Source organism: Mobula hypostoma, chromosome 4 (assembly GCF_963921235.1).
Source record: "Mobula hypostoma chromosome 4, sMobHyp1.1, whole genome shotgun sequence".
Lineage (NCBI taxonomy): Eukaryota > Metazoa > Chordata > Chondrichthyes > Myliobatiformes > Myliobatidae > Mobula > Mobula hypostoma.
The window spans coordinates 97,189,523-97,209,277 of NC_086100.1; the positions used below are offsets into that span (position 1 = coordinate 97,189,523).

The following is a 19,755-nucleotide window of genomic DNA, read 5'->3' on the forward strand; positions in this document are numbered from 1 at the left end:
CAACGTTTACCTTACTGATCCTCACAACCTTACTTTTTTAGACTGCAAGTGATCAGACTCAGCTTAACTATACTTATTCAGCACTGAGAATTCCAAAAGATTCATCATCGTATGACACAACAAATTCCTCACCTTAGTCTGTCTTGAACCTAATTGACGTATCTGTCCTGAGCCTATTTTCTTGGTTCTAAATGCCCCGTCAGGAGAAACACCTTTTCTTAATCTACTCTGCCAAGTTCCTGAAAATCCTTTATCAGAATCCTCAGATTTGCCTGAAATCCAGAGAGTACACTTTCCTCACTAGGTCACCCAGTCCTCAAGGTGACACGAGACTGCAGCTCCTGGAATCTTCAGCTGCAAACAATCTGCTAGAGGAATTCTGTGGTTGTGTAACATCTGTGGGAGGGAAAGGAATTGTGAATGTGTTCAGTTGAAACCGTGCATCATGACTGAGAGGGGAGATGGCCAGTACAAAGAAGAGAAAGGGAGATCAATCATCACTCAAAGTAAAATGCAGAAAAGCATGCTAGGAGCAGTGCCAAATGTGCCTAAAAATGAAGAGCAGTCCAATAAAGGTATAATACATGACTATGTGCATGTTAATCAACTACAAAACACAGCATACAATATTAATAATTAATCTTGGAGCCATCTAATAAGATCAAAGCTTTGCAGTCCAAGATAAAGATCTTGAGGAAGCCATGATGGATCACCTGTTTAGCACTTACGGCCAAAAGAAGTACCAAATAAATTGTCTATCTCAGCTTCCTCTTGCTATCTCCTCTTATTGCTTATACTATATTTTCATATTGAAGAAAATTGCTAGTTATCCTTGTTATATCCTATAACAAAGATATTATCTGCAAACAGAAAATAAGACATATTTTAATGTATCAGATGTGGAAACATTGACTTGGAAAGATTTCAGTGCATGGTGACTGAAATGCTGAAGACCTGAAAATGTGTTCTAGCTGTTTTGGTGGCCAAGGTTACAAAAAAGTTACAACACAGATATTCACCCAACAAGGAAAATTGTTCGGTAATGTCATGTCAATAAAAATAAGGGTGTCCAGTTTTTTCCCACTTTTCTAATGCCATTGGATCACTGAAAGTGCTATCTAGCCATGCTTACTAGTAAACAGGTATTCACATTGACTTTTGCTGGAAGCAGGAGCTCCAGACCACAGTCTTTGGAACTAACACAAACAAAAGGGCTAAATTCCATAGGTGCAATCGAAATAACTCCCCTTGCAATCAAAGCAATATTTGATCAACTCTGGCGTTTTAGGAACCCTAGCAAAATTAGTTGGACAAATTTTCATTGTCTTGGATCTTTCTTAGCATTAAAACTTCCTCAGGATTTTCCACTCAGTTGACCCTAAATAGGGCTGTAAGCTCTAAGTAAAGCATGCACATTGCCAGCAGTTATGCTTGTGCATCAATTGAAAGGTATGCTGCCTGGTGCCTAGCATTGGGCCCAACAACAGATTCCCGTGCATTGTTTTGAAAGGAATTGATCTTTCAGTTAGCAGTGACAAGGCATTTTCTCCAAATCTTCAGAGCTCTGAAAATTTCAAAATACCAGAATTGTAGATCAAATCCCAGTTCTCAGAAATTTCACAGGAAGAAGTCCTGTGTTTTCTTTTGTTTGACTATCTTCAGTTGTTTCATCAGTGATTTTCACTCTCTCTCATGAGGTTAGAAGCAGGAACATTTTCTGATAATCGTATAGTGTTCATTTTCACTTTTATGTCCTTGAGTACTAAAAGAGTCTGTGTTTGCCTGCAGTGTGGATAATATTCAGGCTTTGAGCAATCAATAACGTTAATGCTGTGCAGCTGCTGGGCAATGGTTAGCGAAGCATCTTCTCCTGATATTTATACCCAACATCAGCTTCCAATGGGTCACCATTAACTTGAAGCTTAACAGTCTAGGTACTGTTAAGGTGACAAGAAAAAAACCATACACCGTATTAAACAAAGCGACATCTCCTGACTCACCGCAGAACCTTTATTCCATCCAAGGGGATGTGGTAGAATAGCAAGAACTGAAGTAGCAGTTAAAGGCAAACATCCGTCCGATACATTAACATCAATGCATTAAAACGTTGGCTCGCACCAGCAATGATAGCCGCAGAAAATACCAAATACACAGCAACATTTCACCCAGACTTCAATGGCAGATGCGCAGGCCAATGAACTCTATCACCTTGAGGGACAAGGGCAGATGGCACATGGAGTTATTTCCTTCTGCAGGATCCTGTCTGAGTTACAAGTATAAAGCAAATTAAAAATATATTGCTATTCCTTGATCGTTGCTGGGTCAAAATTGAAGAAATCCCTCCTTGGGATCATTGCATTCAAGGTTCAAGATTGTTTAATGTCATTCAGAGCTAGTGTAAAGGAGAATAAAATAGTTGTGCTGCATCGGATCTGAAGCAACAAAAGGACCACAATAACATAGTGACTCACTAACCTCATTTCAAGTGTAAAGATTAAGTAATCCCACATGCTCTGAATAAATTAATAAACTCTAATCCCATATTACCTTTATATATTTTTAAAATTAATCAATATCTCTGTTTATTCTGGCAATGTACCAACAGCCTTAAATAAAATGGACAAATAGTACATGAAGTTACATATTCCCTCTTAGGCTAATTTCTATTACATGGTTTCAATGAAGAGCTGGAGTTCTTGCCCAGTGCTCTGAGCACTGATCTATTAATCAGTGCACCTATAGTATAGGATCCAAAAATTGGCCTGTACTGGATAATGAGGAAAGTAAAGCTTCATGTTACAAGTGGTATAGATGTTCTTGTCATTTGGGCAAAGATGTAGCAGATGAATTTAATCCAGCTATGTGTGAGATAATGCATTTCAGTTGTTATAACAAGGCAAGGTAGAAAATTAAATGGGTCTCTCACACACACACACACACACACACACACACACACACATTGTTCCTTAAAGTTGGCAGGGCAGGTCAGGAAGGTGGTTAAAAAGACATGTTGGATGCTCTACTTTGTATCTGAGCCATTGAAAGTAAGAACAAGTAGGTTGTACTAGAACTGTATATAATATGAATTAGGCCCGAGCTTGAGTTCTGCATATATTTCTGATCTGTACGTTATAACAAATATGTGGCTTGCTTTGGAGAAAGTGCAGAGGAGATTTAAGCGGATGCTATCAGGACTGGAAAATTGTAGCTATGAGGAGAGATTGCATTAACTGAAATTCTCTTTTTGAACTAAGGAGATTGAATGATGCTTTAATCGAGGTCTTCAAAATTCTGGTTGGGACTTAGAAAGAATAGAAAGGACTTACTTCCCTAATAAGTCAGGTCAGAATCTATGGGGCATGGATCTGAAGTACTTGGTGGAAGGATTAGAGCAGAGATACTGTCTGCATTACGAAATCCAGTGGGTCTTTTAATCCAAGTCTTTTTCTTTATTTTTCAGATAAAGATGAGATCTTTGCAGATGTCACTTCACGGCTCTGGTTTACCTACAGGAAGAATTTCTCTCCTATTGGTAAGTACTTATTGGTCTTTCCCAGCTAAAATTCATTAGTTTGTTAACCCATGTTGCACTGCTTTAAATTAATATTTTGGAGACAGTTCAAATACTAATTACCAAATCATAAAGGCCCTTCTGCCCACTGAGTCTTTGTCAGTTTTCTAACACGTTTACGCTAATGTTAGACTAATCCCAGCTTATTCTCTCCCAACAACTACCCCCATATTCAAACAGTAACTAACACTCCTAGAGTCAATTTACATTAACCAATTAACATACTAACCAGAGAATCTATGGGAAACCTATGTAGTCTCAGGCAAAACATGCAAACTCCATACAGACAGCAAGGGAGGTAGCATGGAATTCTGGTTGCTAAAGCTGTGAGGCAGCAGCTCTACTAACTTGCTAAATGTCCAAATGATGCTACTTAAACGGTATGCCAGTAACTTGGCTATATACACTCAGCGGCTACTTTTATTAGGTGTACCAGTTCATTAATGCAAATCTTGTGACAGCAACTCAATGCATAAAAGCATGCAGGCATGATCAAGAGGTCAGTTGTTGTTCAGACCAAATATCAGAATGGGGAAGAAATGTGATGTAACTGATTTTGACCATGATTGTTGGTTCCTGATGGGGTGATTTGAATATGTCAGAAACTGCTGAGATACTCTAGCAGTCTCTAGAGTTTACAGAGACTGGTAAGAAAAACAACAAAAAAAAATCTAATGAGCAACAGTTCTGCACAAAAACACCTTGTTAAGGAGAGAGATTAGAGGAGAATGGCTATAACAGTGGTGTTCAGAAGAGCATCTCTGAACATACAACGTGCCAAACCTTGAAATAGATGGGCTACAGCAGCAGGAGACCAAAAACTTACACTCGGTGGCTGCTTCATTAGGTAGAGGAGATACCAAATAAAGTGGCCACAGGGTATGTTTGGATGTTTGTTCTTTCTTTTTCTTTTTAAATCTTTTTATTGAGTAAGTATACAAAAAAGGTAAGCCATATAAACATTAATACAATGTTAAAGTATAATAAAATTCCAAAAGATATCAATACCAAAAAGAAATTACTACAAACAATGTAATTTAAACATAAGAAACCAAGATAACATAATAGTATACTAAATTTTATATATATCAATGGAAAGAAAAAGAAAAAAAAAACCCCAAAAAAAAACCCACCGTGCAGCTAACTAAAAGCAAAGCAAAGCAATGGGCTAACTTGAAACCAAACAGAGTTAAACTTAAAATCACGTCCTCAATCCCGACCTCCATTAAAAACAGTGAAAAAAAAACAAGAAGGGTAAATATTACATTAAATGAAAATATCGAATAAAAGGTCCCCAAATCTGTTCAAATTTAAATGAAGAATCATAAAGGTTACTTCTAATTTTCTCCAAATTCAAACATAAAATCGTCTGAGAAAACCAAAAAAAGGTAGTTGGAGCATTAAGCTCTTTCCAATGTTGTAAAATACATCTTTTCGCCATTAAAGTAAGAAATGCAATCATTCTACGGGCTGAAGGGGAAAGATTACTAGAAATTTTAGGTAGTCCAAAGATAGCAGTAATAGGGTGAGGAGAGATATCTATATTTAATACCTTAGAAATAATATTGAAAATATCTCTCCAAAAAGTTTCCAAAGCAGGGCAAGACCAAAACATATGAGTTAAAGAGGCTATCTGCCCCGAACATCTATCACAGAAAGGATTAATATGCGAGTAAAAACGCGCTAACTTATCTTTGGACATATGTGCTCTATGAACCACTTTAAATTGAATTAGGGAATGTTTAGCACAAATAGAGGAAGTATTAACTAATTGTAAAATCTGCCCCCAATCATCCACAGAAATGGTAAGCCCCAATTCCTGTTCCCAATCTACCCTAATCTTATCAAATGGAACTTTCCTAAGTTTCATAATAATATTATAAATCATAGCCGATGCACCTTTCTGACATGGATTAAGGTTAATTATCGAATCTAAAATATATGTAGGAGGAAGCATTGGAAAGGAAGAAAGTATAGTACTTAGGAAATTTCTAACTTGTAAATATCTAAAAAAATGTATTCTTGATAAGTTATATTTATTAGATAATTGTTCAAAAGACATAAGGGAACCATCTAAAAATAAATCCAAAAACCGTAAAATACCCTTAGTCTTCCAAGTTTGAAAAGCGCGATCCGTAAAAGAGGGAGGAAAAAATATGTTACCTAAAATAGGAATCGCTAACCCGAATTGATTAAGATCAAAAAATTTTCTGAATTGAAACCAAATGCGCAAAGCATATTTAACTATCGGGTTAGAGACCTGCTTAAGACGTTTCGAATCAAAAGGGAGAGAGGAGCCTAAAATAGAACCAAGTGTATAACCCTGAACCGATTGTAATTCCAATGCTACCCATTTAGGAATAGATAGTATGTCCTGGTCAAGTAACCAAAATTTCATATGTCGAATATTAATAGCCCAATAATAGAATCTAAAGTTAGGTAATGCTAAACCTCCATCTCTCTTAGCTTTCTGTAAATGTATTTTACCCAGTCTCGGATTCTTATTCTGCCAAATAAATGAAGAAATTTTAGAGTCAACTTTATCAAAAAAAGATTTTGGAACGAAAATTGGTAATGCCTGAAACACATATAAAAATTTTGGCAAAAAAAACATCTTAACCGCATTAATACGACCAATCAAAGTTAAATATAAAGGAAACCATTTAGATGAAAGTTGAGTAATATGGTCTATTAATGGTAAAAAGTTAGTCTTAAATAAATCTTTGTATTTACAAGTAATTTTAATCCCAAGATATGAAAAGTAATTATTAATCAATTTAAATGGAAATTTATAATATAGGGGAAGATGTTTATTAATCGGAAAAAGTTCACTCTTACTAAGATTTAATTTATAACCTGAGAAAAGACCAAATTGTGCTAATAACTCTAAAACAGCAGGAATGGATCTCTCAGGATTAGAGATATATAAAAGTAAATCATCAGCATAGAGTGATAATTTATGGGACTTTAATCCCCGAGTTATCCCAGTAATATTTGAAGATTCTCGAATAGCAATTGCAAGAGGTTCTAATGCAATATCAAATAATAGGGGACTAAGAGGACAGCCTTGTCGAGTACCACGAAAGAGAGGAAAAAAAGGTGAGTTTAAAGAGTTAGTACGAACCGAGGCTACAGGGGAGTGATATAACAGTTTAATCCAGGATATAAATCTCAAGCTAAAATTAAACATTTCAAGCACCTTAAATAAATAAGGCCATTCTACTCTATCAAAAGCTTTCTCGGCATCTAAAGAAATAACACACTCAGGAACATTTTGTGAGGGAGTATAAACGATATTTAACAATGTACGAATATTATAAAAAGAGTAACGACCTTTAATAAAACCCGTTTGGTCCTCCGAAATAATAGAAGGAAGTACTTTTTCTAGTCTATTTGCTAATAACTTAGAAAAAACTTTAGAATCAACATTTAATAAAGATATTGGTCTATAAGATGCACATTGAGCAGGGTCTTTATCCTTCTTTAGTATTAGAGAAATTGATGCTCTATTAAAAGATTCAGGAAGTTTACCAAGTTTCAAAGAAGCCTCAAAAACCCTACCGAGCCAAGGAATCAATAAAGAAGCAAAACATTTATAAAATTCAACGGTAAACCCATCAGGGCCAGGAGCTTTCCCCAGATTCATAGAAAAAATAACATTCTTAATCTCATCCATTGTAATGGAAGTATCTAATAAGGAAGACATATCCTGTGAAATCTGAGGGAAGTCTAACTTATCTAAAAAATCATTCATATATTTAGAATCTCGAGGAGACTCTGATTGATATAAAGAAGAATAAAAATCACAAAAGGTTTGGTTAATCCCCACATGATCCAGTATCAATCGATCATTTTGGTTATAAATCTGATTGATTTGAGATTTAACATAATTAGATTTCAATTGATTAGCCAGCAGCTTGCCAATTTTGTCACTGTGAACATAAAAGTCACTTCTTGTTTTCTTTAATTGGTTTACAATCGAGGATGAGAGTAGTAAACTGTGTTCCATTTGAAGTTCAGTTCTTTGTTTATATAACTCCTCAGAAGGAGCCATAACATATTTCTTATCAATTTCTTTAATCTTATCCACAATTACCATCTCCTCCTGCTTCTGTTTCTTCCTCAAAGCAACAGAATACGAAATAATCTGACCCCGAATATAGGCTTTAAAAGTGTCCCAAAGAGTGTTAACCGAAATATCTTCTGTATGGTTAATTGTAAAAAAAAGCTCAATCTGTTCATTCATAAAATTAACAAAGTCCGAGTCCTGAAGCAACAGCGAATTAAAACGCCATTGTCTATTATTCGGTATATTGGCCATAATTTTAATAGAAAGCTTAAGTGGAGCATGATCCGAAATGGTTATAGAATCATAATCACATTTAATCACTGAAGGAATAAGACGAGAATCAATGAAAAAATAATCAATTCTTGAATAGGAATGATGAACATGTGAAAAGAAGGAAAAATCTTTTTCCTGAGGATGCAGAAAACGCCAAATGTCCGTCGACCCAGAATCAGAAAGGAAAAAATTAATCAGATTTGCAGATTTATTAGGTAAAGTCCGTAAAGGAGCCGAACGGTCCAAAGCTGGAGACAAACAGGTATTAAGATCTCCACCCCAGATCAATGAAAACTCGTTCAAATTCGGAAACTGATCGAACAATGATTTATAAAATTCCGGACAATCCATATTAGGAGCATAAACATTAACCAAAACTACTTTTTTATTAAATAGTAAACCACTAACCAATAAAAATCTACCATTCGGATCAGAAATAATATCCTGTTGTATAAAAGTAACTGAGGAATCTATAAAAATAGAGACGCCTCGAATCTTAGCATTGGAGTTCGAATGAAATTGTTGTCCCTTCCAGAATTTGAAAAAACGTAGTCTGTCCCCCCTCCGTACATGGGTCTCTTGTAAAAATAAAATTTGTGCTTTAAGTCTCCGGAACACTTTAAAAACTTTTTTCCTTTTAATAGGATGATTAAGACCATTAGTATTCCAGGAGACAAAATTAATAATAGACTCCATAAATCCTAAAGTCAACCCACAACAAGGAGGATTGACGATAGGCGCGACCCACAAACCCGGAGAGGAAACAGAACATACAAAAGATACCGGGAAAAAGGACGCAACCAGTACTTCAATAATGTATATAGCCCAAAGAGAAACAAACTAAAACGTGAAGCCCCTCCCACCACCCCCCACCCCAAGACCCCAAGGCAAAATCTAAAACAGACCCGCCAGAAAGAAGCAAGCGCTAAAACTACCCCCATGACTTCCGGTATACGCTCCCTAAAAAAAAAGGTATAAATATGAAAAAGGATCAGCTAATTGTAAAACAGTAAAAAAGTAAAAAAAAAGGTAGCTCAATTAAAATACACACAGAACAGAACAAAAGCCGGAAAATATATATTAAAAAAAAACCACAATAAACCTCAAACCCATGAATAGACACAGCAACAAGAAACAATAAGATTATTGACATAAAGTGGTTATAAAAAGTAAAACAGAATAAAATTTTAAAAAAACTACAGAATTTAAGGCCGCACAGGAAATACGTAAGATGACAAAAGGGAAGTAACCACCCAGAATCCCCTGGGAAAAGAAAGAAATGACGCAGTTAAAAAGAAAGTTTAGCAACCATATTAAGAAATCAAAAGTAAACTTTTCTGCCCAAATAGGGCACGAAAAAGTTAAAACCAACCAATTCACAGCCTCCGATCAACGGAGATAATTAAAAAAAAGCAATTAAGATGTTGAAGATGAAAGTTGATCCAGATAACTCTGGGCATCCGATGGAGAATCAAAAAAACGAAGGGCTCCATCTGACATGCGAATCCTTAGACGTGCAGGGTACAGCAGCGCTGGTCTTAAATCCATCTTATAGAATTCCGACATCACGGATCTGTAACGAACCCGTTGGTCCCAGATTGGTTTACTGAAATCTTCCACGAATCGGAACCTAAGATCCGAAAAATCAATGAAACCTTTAGATCGAGCGAATCGAAACAGTCTCTCCTTGTCTTGAAAATAATGAAAACGTAAAATAACATGCCTAGGTCTATCTGACCTAGACGAATATGATGGGATTCTGTGAACACGATCCAGAAGCGGTGGTTGGTCAGGAAATACAGTAGGGAATGCATCTTTTAAAAGTTGAGAAAAATATTTCATGGGATTGTTGGATTCCACGGCTTCCCTCACGCCAATCATTCGTAAATTCTGCCGTCGCATTCTAGATTCCAGGTCAGAGTTTTTAAAAGTCAAAAAGTCAAGTTTCTTCTTCATTACATTAATTGTTTCTTCGATTTTCCCCATCTTAAGCTCACTTTGTTGCGCGAATTTTTGAAGATCAGATATAGCCGACTGATGTTCCGCAATACATGTTTGCATCTTATCAATTAAATCGGCAATTTTCTGGAAATTAGTTGAGATTTCCATATGAATCAGGTCTTTAACAGAGCCTGCAATTTCCGTACGAATCATCTCCCTAACAGAGGTTGAAATTTCCCTCTGAATTAACTCCGATATCGCTTTCAAAGTCACCGGTGATTCAGTCGGGGGGAGATCCGTAGCTTTCGGTTTGACCGGAGGTTTACCATCCTTGCCGTTTTTCCCGTTCTTAGACATAGCAGATCTAAGTTCCATCCAATTGTCGGAGAATTCAGTTTAATTCAAAGTATTGTAAGAATTGATGCCTTAATGGTTAATTATAGTATAGCTGACCATAGAGAAAAAAAACTCAGAGGTAATGGAGCGAGTCAAGAACGCGACTTCACTCCATGAGCGCTACCGGAAGTCCGGATGTTTGGATAACATCTATTATTAAACCATTGAAATCCTGCAGTGAACTATATGAGGGAATAGCGAAGTATGAATCTAGGTTTGATGACATTGACTTTAGTGGCACAGTATATAATGTATATGGCAGCTGTTGCAAGTACATTGATTAAATTAGTGTGGGAACATTTGAGAGCAAGGAGACATTTATCCTGGGGCTATGTTTTGCAGGTACATCTTTGGAGAAGTCCAGTATGTATGGGAATTTGGAACACTTTCTCCAAAAAACATAACCTGGGACTAATTTTAAACATTCAAAATATTTTTTGTCAAACTCGGTCTGGTTTGGTAAATTGGGAAATTGGTAAATGACCTGAAATATTAATTCTGCTTCCTACTCCACAGATGTTGCCTGACCTGCTGAGTATTTCCAGAATTTCTGGCATTTACAACACTTTGTTATTTGTAAACTTACTTCAGTGATGATATTAAAAGTTGTGGATCTGTGCTGGGAAGATGGATTTAAGCAACAGTTCTAACATGATGAATGGCAGGTCAGCTTTGAGGAGCTGAATGGCTGTTATTCTGATAATCCTATGTAATCCACTCACTCATACATTCCAGTTAAAGACATTTTGTCTGTCTATAATCTCTCCCACTCATTGTCATCTTATTTTCTCAGAATATTTCTTCCTCCTCCACTTAGTACTTCTGTTTAACTGCTTTATTTGGCAGTATGTTTAACACTGTCAGATTTCTTTATCTAAATAAGTTACTCCTGAATCCTTATCCGGATTTATTCATAACTTCCTTGCAGTCATGATCCCTAGCTTCGGATTCTATGCAAAAATGGAAACCTTTTTATATTTTCCTACCAAATTCTTCATCATTTTAAACATTTTTATTAGGCCACCTTTCAGCCCTTCTTGACGGAAATAAAAACCAAAAATGCTGGAAACACTCAGCAAGGCAGACAGCATTTGTGGAGAGAGAAATGGTGAATGTTTCAGGTTGATGTTCTGATGAAAGGTCTTCCATCTGAAATGTTAACTCTGTTCCTCATTTTCTAAACAGAAGAGATTCTGCAGATGCTGGAAGTCCAGAGTAACACACATAAATGTTAGCAGAACTCAGCAAGTAAGGCAGCATCTCTAGAGAGGAATAAAGAGTTGATGTTTCAGAATGAGACACTTAATCAAGATTGGAAAGTAAGGGGAAAAAAGCCAAAATAAAAAGCTGGAGTGAGGGGAAAGAGCACAGGCTGGAAGGTGGCAGGTGCCCCTCCTCATTCATTTTCTCCCATGGTCCACACTCCTCTTCTATCAGATTCTTCCTTCTTCATCCCTTTCCCTTGCCCACCTGTCACCTCCCAGCTCCCCCATCCCCACCCACCTACCTTACCCTCATCTGGCTTTACCTATCACCTTCTGCCTTCCCCCCATCTTCTTTTTCTGTCTTCTTCCCTCTTCCTTTCCAGTCCTGCTGAAGGCTCTCAGCCTAAAACATTGAGTCTTTATTCCTCGCCGTTGATGCTGCCTAACCTACTGAGTTCCTCCTGCATTTAGTGTGTGTTACAGTTTCTCTCTTCACAGATGCAGTTTGATCTGCTGGATATTTCCAGCATGTTCTGTTTGTTTTCTGTTAACAGCCTTGGCTGGGTGTTTGACATATTACAGCATTAGTGTTAAGATATTTTGAACATAGCCCTGTAAAATTTCTCACCATCTCTGAGTAAAATGTTATTTTGATTTTGTTTTGTCCTGTGACTGGATTTCTTCCTTTCAGTTTTCCAAAAGAGGTTAATTACTATAATAAATATATGGTATTTATTGCATGCTGTCAATATTAATTCTTGTGATGTGAACAGGAGGCACAGGGCCCACCTCCGATAATGGCTGGGGCTGCATGTTGCGATGTGGACAGATGATCTTGGCTCAGGCTCTCATCTGCAGACATTTGGGTCGAGGTGAGTTTCACGAACTGGTTCAAACCTTGCTTCAGAATCATTTGGGTAGATGGGCAAGGTTTGCCCGACGCCAGCCCCCTAGGCCTGAGTCAACATGGTAGTAGTAGTAGCAGCAAGGTAGAAACTTAATGGTGGGAAAATGGATTGTTTTTGTGTCTGTCAGTGAATAGAGTTAGAAATCAGGACTTTGGACAGAATTCAGCAATTACTATCTCCATTCGTAAAGGTATAGTAAGTGGGTCTCATCTCCATCTGTCTCCCTGTGGTACTGAAGGGTTGCAGGGAATATCACAGTGATCCTGTACATTAAAAATCTGCTTCCTGCTTTTTTCAGTAGAATTTTTAAAAACCCGTGTTTGTTTCCTTATTTTTCTTCTCTTTCTTTGCAGACTGGAGGTGGGAAAATGGGAAACAGCAAAGGGATGAATATTACAGCGTACTGAATGCATTTCTTGACAAAAAGGATAGCTACTACTCCATTCATCAAATAGGTGAGCTGTTTACCACTACAGTGAGTAAGAAGAAATACATGGGAGTTAGATGGTTTACATTGTCAGTTACTCACCCATAATCCTTATAGATTTTGTAATTTTTATCTGACTAAACTGTTGAGATTTGCTCCCTCAACACTGCTTTGAAATGAATTCATGTGGTTTCACAACTTTGAGATAAACATTCTCCATCTCCCTTTTCTAACTCTCTTGCCTGTAATCATAGCTATTGCTCCTCTAGTTAAGTGATAATCAAATTGAGACACAGATTCCTTGAGAGTAAATTATAATCTAAATCTCAGATTTTTTGGTAGTGATTTAGGAATTCTGTATCAGTGAATTTTGTTATCTGAACAGTCGTAACATGGATTTCACCTGTATGGTATATTAAGTTTAGAATATTTTTAGCAAAATATTAACATTACCATGTAGTAAAATACACTACCATTTGTGTGCAAGCAATACCCACGCCTACCTCTCTACACTTATCTTGAACCTGCTGAATCTCTCAGTTGTGAACTTGTTATCAAACTATTTGGATGGACAGAAAATTGTTGCAGGAAAGCAGCATCCATCATTTGGGACCACCCCTCCCCAATCACCCAAATCATGCTCTCTTCTGGCTGCTGCCATCAGGCAGAAGGTATAGGAGCCTCAGGACTCACACCACCAGGTTCAGGACGAGTTATTACCCCTCAACCATCAGTCTCTTAAACGATCAGGAATAACTTCATACTCTGTACTTTGTACTCTGCCTTCAAGTCTATCCTTCCAAAGTGTATCACTTCACACTTTTCCAGAGTGATTTCCATGTGCCACTTCAAAACCCAGCTCTGCATCCTGTCAGTGCCCTGTTGTAATCTATGACAACCTTATACACTATCCACAACAACATAACCTTCATGTCATCTGCAAATTTACTAACCCACCCTTCAAGTTCTTCATCTAAATATCACAAAGAGCAGGAGCCCCGGAACAGATCCCCGCAGAACACCACTAGTAGGCAGAATATGCTCCATCTACTACCATGTGCTCTACCTTCATCAATTTGCTTTATGGCTTCCTTAAAAAGTCAATCAGGTTCGTGAGGCATGACCTCCCTCACAAAGCCATGCTGACTATCACTAATCAGACTATGCTTCTCATAAATCCTGCCTCTTAAGAATCCTCTCAAATAATTTGCCCATCACTGATGTAAGACTCATTGCTCTATAATTACAGGATTTACTTTTCTTGAACAAGAAGATAACATTTCTCATGCTCCAATCTTCTGGTACTACTCCTTTGCCAGGAGAATGCGAAAATCATCATCAACAGCGCAGCAGTGTGTTTTCCTTGCTTCCCATAGTAACCTGGGGTATATCCTCTTTGAGCCCGGGGACTTATCTATCCTAATGTTTTTCTAAAGCTCCAGTACATCCTCTCTCTTAACCTCAACATATTCCAGCACATTGCAATGCTAACATCACATCCATCAAGGTGCTTCTCACTGATGAATACTGAAGCAAAATATTCATTAAGGACTTCCCCTGCCTCTCCTGCTCCAGTCCCATGTTTCCTCCTTCATCCTTGATTGGTCTTATCCTCACTCTTGTCACCCTTCTGTTCTTCACATGCATGTAGAATGCCTTGGGGTTTCTCTTTATCCTACTTGTTCCATTCTTCAGCTTCTTCCTTCTAAATCTCTGGAGCCCTATCTGATCTTTGCTTCCAAAACTTTTAAGTATGCTTTGTTCTTCCTCATAAAGTGAATGTGCCACCTCTTGTCAACTGTGGTTTCTTTACCCTACCATTCCTTTTCCTGCTTCAATGGGACAAACCTATCCAGAACCCCATGCAAGCAGACCCTATATAACAGGAGCAGGCAAAGGTATTTTGACTGGCCCGCTAGCAAATATTGAGGTACTATGCTTATCCAGCCCACGAGCGATTTTTCCTTATTCTGAGTGTTTCACGCGACCACACTGATGGCGTCTTGTTACACCGGCTCCAGGTTCCGTTTTGTTCCAGACTTAACGCTGGTATATACGAATGACGGGAAGGCAGACTACCCCATTAATATGTATTAGATAATCTCCGTGCACGCGCAGGTTTTCAGATGGGATCGTTCAAATTTGTAAACAGAAAGTGTCACTGTGTTTTAACAAGAAATCCACGCTAAATATCCAGATATTTACATGTGCTACGATACTTGTAGAATAACTCATGTTTTGAAATAAAGTCAAAGAAAAAAATTCCAATGGCAATGAATGCAAAACGCAGGAGGGTAGACACTGAGTGCTGAGAAAGCAGTGAAAGTGAAGGAAATACCTGTGCCAGCTACGAAGTCTCAAAACGTATTGCAGAAAAGATGAAGCCTTTTACAGATGGAGAGTTTGTCAAAGAATGTTTACTGGCAGTGGTGGATATTGTTTGTCCTGAAAATAAATCTTTATTTGCATCTATCAGCCTGTCAGCAAGAACGATCACACGGTGAGTTGAAGAAATGTCAGCAGATGTTAAAAGTTGCTTAAGGGATGCCTGCTATGAATTGCATTTTTTTTCAATTGCGCTTGATGATAGTACAGACTTGCAGTGTTTGTGCGAGGAGTGACCTCAACTTTTCAAATTTTTGAGGAGTTTATTCAATTAACTCGTATGAAGGACATAGTTACTGGAGCAGACATTTTTGAAGCCTTGCTGAAAAATGTATCGAAGCTAATTGGCATCACAACTGATGGGGCACCAGCAATGGTGGGACAGAAAAACTAAACTGAGTTCTTCCATTACTAATTGGCATCCTTGGTTAAGCTGATTTTCTAGCATGTGTTATTCATTAATTTGAGGCAAAACATAACTAGATGTATTTAAATGGATAATTCCCATATTTTAAGTTTCTTACGGCATTTATCTGGCCCACCATCTGCTCAGTAATACGCGATCCGGCCTACAGAGGCAAAAAGGTTGCCGACCCCTGCTATATAACCTTCACACTTCAGTTGTACATTTCCCTGGGAATTTCTTTTCCCAATTTACGCTCTCAAGTTTTGCCTAATAGTATCATAATTCACCCTCCCCCAGTTAAATACTTACGGTCTGTTCTTATTTTTGTCTGAAGCTATGCTAAAGGTCAGGGGGTTGTGGTCACTGTCTCTGAAATGCTCACTCACTGAGAGCTCTGTCGCTTGACTGGGTTTATTGCCCAGTCCTAGATCCAATATGGCCTCTCTTCTTGTTAGCCTTTCCCCATATTGTGTCAGGAATCCTGAAGCCACCTAACAAATTCTGCGCCACCTAGACTTCTAGCACTAACATCACTTAACATCAGTGAAATTGGAATCACCCATGACAACAATCCTGTTATTTTTTTTGCACCTTTCCAAAATCAGCTTGCGTATCTGCTCCTCAATGTCCCTGTTGCAATTGCAGGACCTGTAGAATACTCCCAACAGAGTAATTGCTCCCTTCCATGATAATTTGTGGAACATTAAGTTAGCATCCATTGTTTTTGATCCAGTGAGATTTGTGATTCCTGTGTGTATAAACACATGATTCTGATTAAAATAACATTCCCAATATGCTGCAGCCAGAATCTTTGAAATAGATGGTAAAGCAAATAGTAACTGGACTTTTCTTTTTAACAGACATAAGTGATTGGCCTCTTTAAATATTGAAAAAGTGAGGGATGAGGACCGTATCGGAATTGCCACAGATTAGATAGCACCCAAGTGAATTTTCATTGTACTGCCTTCAGAATATTCATCCAATCTTTTCAGGTCTTTCTGCATCCAGTAATGTGGAGGAACTACTGTTGAATGTTGCACCCCACAGTACTACCACCTCCATTATCACTGAGACCAATGCCTGCTACTTAAAGAGAGACAACAGTTACCACTGCTGCAATAACCTCATTAGAAGCAGATAACTGCTGAGTTATCCGAGAGGGGAATTCTCTGTAATTCTCTGCATTCGCTGAGTGGGATCGGGATCACTTCTTGACTGTGAGGACTCCAGGGCCTTCTTGCAGACAATTTGGGATAGATAATTAATGTTAGTCTTTCCAACAGTGTATATCCTTTGTACAAATAAAGATCAGAATTGTGGGGGGGGGGAATATATGGTTACGTCATCAGCAACAATGAATGTAGAATTGAGTCAGGTTTTATAAACAAACATAAACATTTATTAAACACTGCTCAACAATAGTGAAAAAGTACTCAAATGACTAACTTAACTGGAAGTTAACTGCTATACGGCAACTCTGGAGCAGTTCTTAAAGTGGTATATTCGAACACAGTCTTAAAGTGGTAAATTCGAAAGTCCAAGTGATTTATATAGTCAGTAAGGAGTGACTTCCCTGAAAACATATTTCTTCGAAGACGTGACGTTACTGCTGATCCCAGCTGAGTGCTGCCATGTCCAAAGAATTCACGATGAAGGAAATAAACCGGCTTAAAGGAACTGACCTTTTCCCTGGAGGGTGAACGCTGCACAAACCTTCCTGATCGTGCAGGGGTTATCTCAGATGCAGGCCACTATTCCTGAACGAAGATTCAATAAGGTCAATCCTTTATAAAACCACCGAACGACACCAACTTTATTCAATCCTTCGGGTTCCCGTACTTTAATAAGGTCTTCACTCTCCAATACTCTCCAAGACTGTAAAAGTAAATCAAAGGTACAGCAAACAAAAACTGGCAGTGATTAGCGAAGCTGTCGACACGTTTTTGTACTTTAAAATAGAAAGTAAAAACTCCACTGGTTCATACCTCGTGACTCACTATCGTAGAAGTGGAAACTTCTTCCCAAGGCATTTAGATCACCCAGTAATGAGCTTTGAGCACATGACAGCATAGAAGCTGAAGTCAGGACTTTGTCCACAGATATGCGTTAGGTTTTAATCTGAACATGGTAGCTGCACTTTAAGTATTTAAATTGTGTTACTATTTAGTATTTTCATAATTAACAATACATTCAAAATAATTATTTTATAATTTTAGGTATCAAATTTTGGTATTTCCATATATTTTATTCATAAGCCACAGCTGAATACATAATTAATGCTTATATTAATTTTGGGCCATCCACCAACAATATTCAGTGTAAGGGGTTGGTTATCTGAGTGGATGCATTGATTGGGAATTAGCATCTAGGGAAAGAAAACATTGTGATTGTCTCTTTTGTCCTGGATTAGCTCAAATGGGAGTCGGAGAGGGGAAGTCGATTGGTCAGTGGTATGGACCAAATACAGCAGCACAAGTATTGAAGTAAGTGTTCAGCAGCAGCATTTGGAAATCTGGCTAACATTGCGAGAATAAGTGATGTTCTACAATTATTGAATAACATGCAAAGATAGTATTCCTCTTGCTAGTGTGCATCATTTTTAAAATGCTTTTGTTTTGGAGATAAGAATGTTCTAATGTGGTTTGGGAATTTTAACCGCGAATACATTAGTAATATTTCGCTGGATCCGTATTCAACATTCATAATGCTCAGATAGTATAAAGATTGACTCTATTTCCATGCTATAATAATAAATGACTCTTTAGAAGTGGAGTTTATAGTTGCAAAGGTACATACAATGGTGTTAGGTGAAACAGAGCTATTACCTGGGTCAGGCACCAACAGCAGAGGAAATTCAGAAGTAACGCTTTAGGTAATGAACTTCCATCAGATAGGGAACAATTACAAATGAAATACAGTGGTGCTAGAAGGGTTATCAACCCTTAACAATTGTCTCTATTTCTGCATAAATATGACCTAAAATGTGATCAAATCTACATGCAAGTCCTAAAAACTAGATAAAGAGAACCCAATTAAATAAATAACACAAAAAATATTCTGGTTAATTTAATTATTGAGAAAAATTATCCAATATTACATGTATTTTCTGGAAAAAGTATGTGAATCTTTGTTTAGTAATTGGTGTGACTCCCTTGTTCAGCAATAACTTCAACCAAACGTTTCTGGTAACTGTTGATCAGTCCTGCATATCAGCTTGGACGAACTTTAGGCCATTCCTCCTTGCAAAGCAGCTTCAACTCAGGGATGTTGATGGGCTTCCTTGTAAGAACTGCAGGCTTCAGGTCCTTCCACAACATTTCTATAGGATTAAGGTCAGGACTTTGACTCAGCCATTCTAAAACGTGAAATTTCTTCTACTTTAACCATTCTTTAGTAGACTGACTTGTGTGTTTAGGGTTGTCATCTTGGTGCATGACAAAGGGTCTTTTGGATACAATGGGGTCTTTTAAGAGACTCTTAGATAGATACATGGAGCTTAGAAAAATAGAGGGCTATGTGGTAGGGAAACTCTAGGCAGTTCTTAGAGTAGGTTACATGGTCTGCACAACATTGTGGGCCAAAGGGCCTGTAATGTGCTGTAGATTTCTATGTTAACCCACTTTCTCAAGCTTCAGTTCATGGACAGATACCCTGACATTTTCCTGTAGAATTTGCTGGTGCAGTTCAGAATTCATAGTTCCATCAATGATGGCAAGCTGTCCTGGTCCTGAGGCAGCATTGCAGAACCAAACCATGACACTGCCACCACCATGTTTCACAGATGGGATAAGTTCTTATGCTGGAATGCAGTGTTTGCTTTTACACCATTTAAGCCAAAAACTTCTATTTTGGACTCATCCTCCACAGAACATTTTTCTAACAGCTTTCTGGGTTATCCATGTAGTCCTTAGCAAACTTTAGATGGGCAGCAGTGTTCTTTTTGGAGAGTAGTGGCTTTTCCCTTGCAGTCCTTTGTTGTTCAGTGTTTGAATACTGAATTTCCTCCATTTATACACCATCTGCCTGACTGTGAATTGGTGGAGCCCAAACGCTTTAGAAATGGTTTTGTATCTTTTTCCAGCCTGGTGAGCGCATCAACTTTTTTTTCTGAGCTCCTCAGAAATCTCCTTTGATCGAGGCATGGTACATTTCCAAAAACTTGAGTGATGAAGAC

The 19,755-nt window shown here is 37.8% G+C and overlaps 1 protein-coding gene across 1 annotated transcript in view; it reads left to right on the plus strand.

Moving 5' to 3' along the window:
* The window catches only part of atg4b (autophagy related 4B, cysteine peptidase), a 78,364-nt gene that overhangs the window by 35,605 nt on the left and 23,004 nt on the right, over nt 1-19,755 (plus strand). The window contains exons 3-6 of the mRNA XM_063046233.1: nt 3,461-3,532; nt 12,229-12,327; nt 12,717-12,818; nt 17,992-18,064. Coding sequence (XP_062902303.1) covers nt 3,461-3,532; nt 12,229-12,327; nt 12,717-12,818; nt 17,992-18,064 — 346 coding nt within the window. The remainder of the gene's footprint in view (nt 1-3,460; nt 3,533-12,228; nt 12,328-12,716; nt 12,819-17,991; nt 18,065-19,755) is intronic.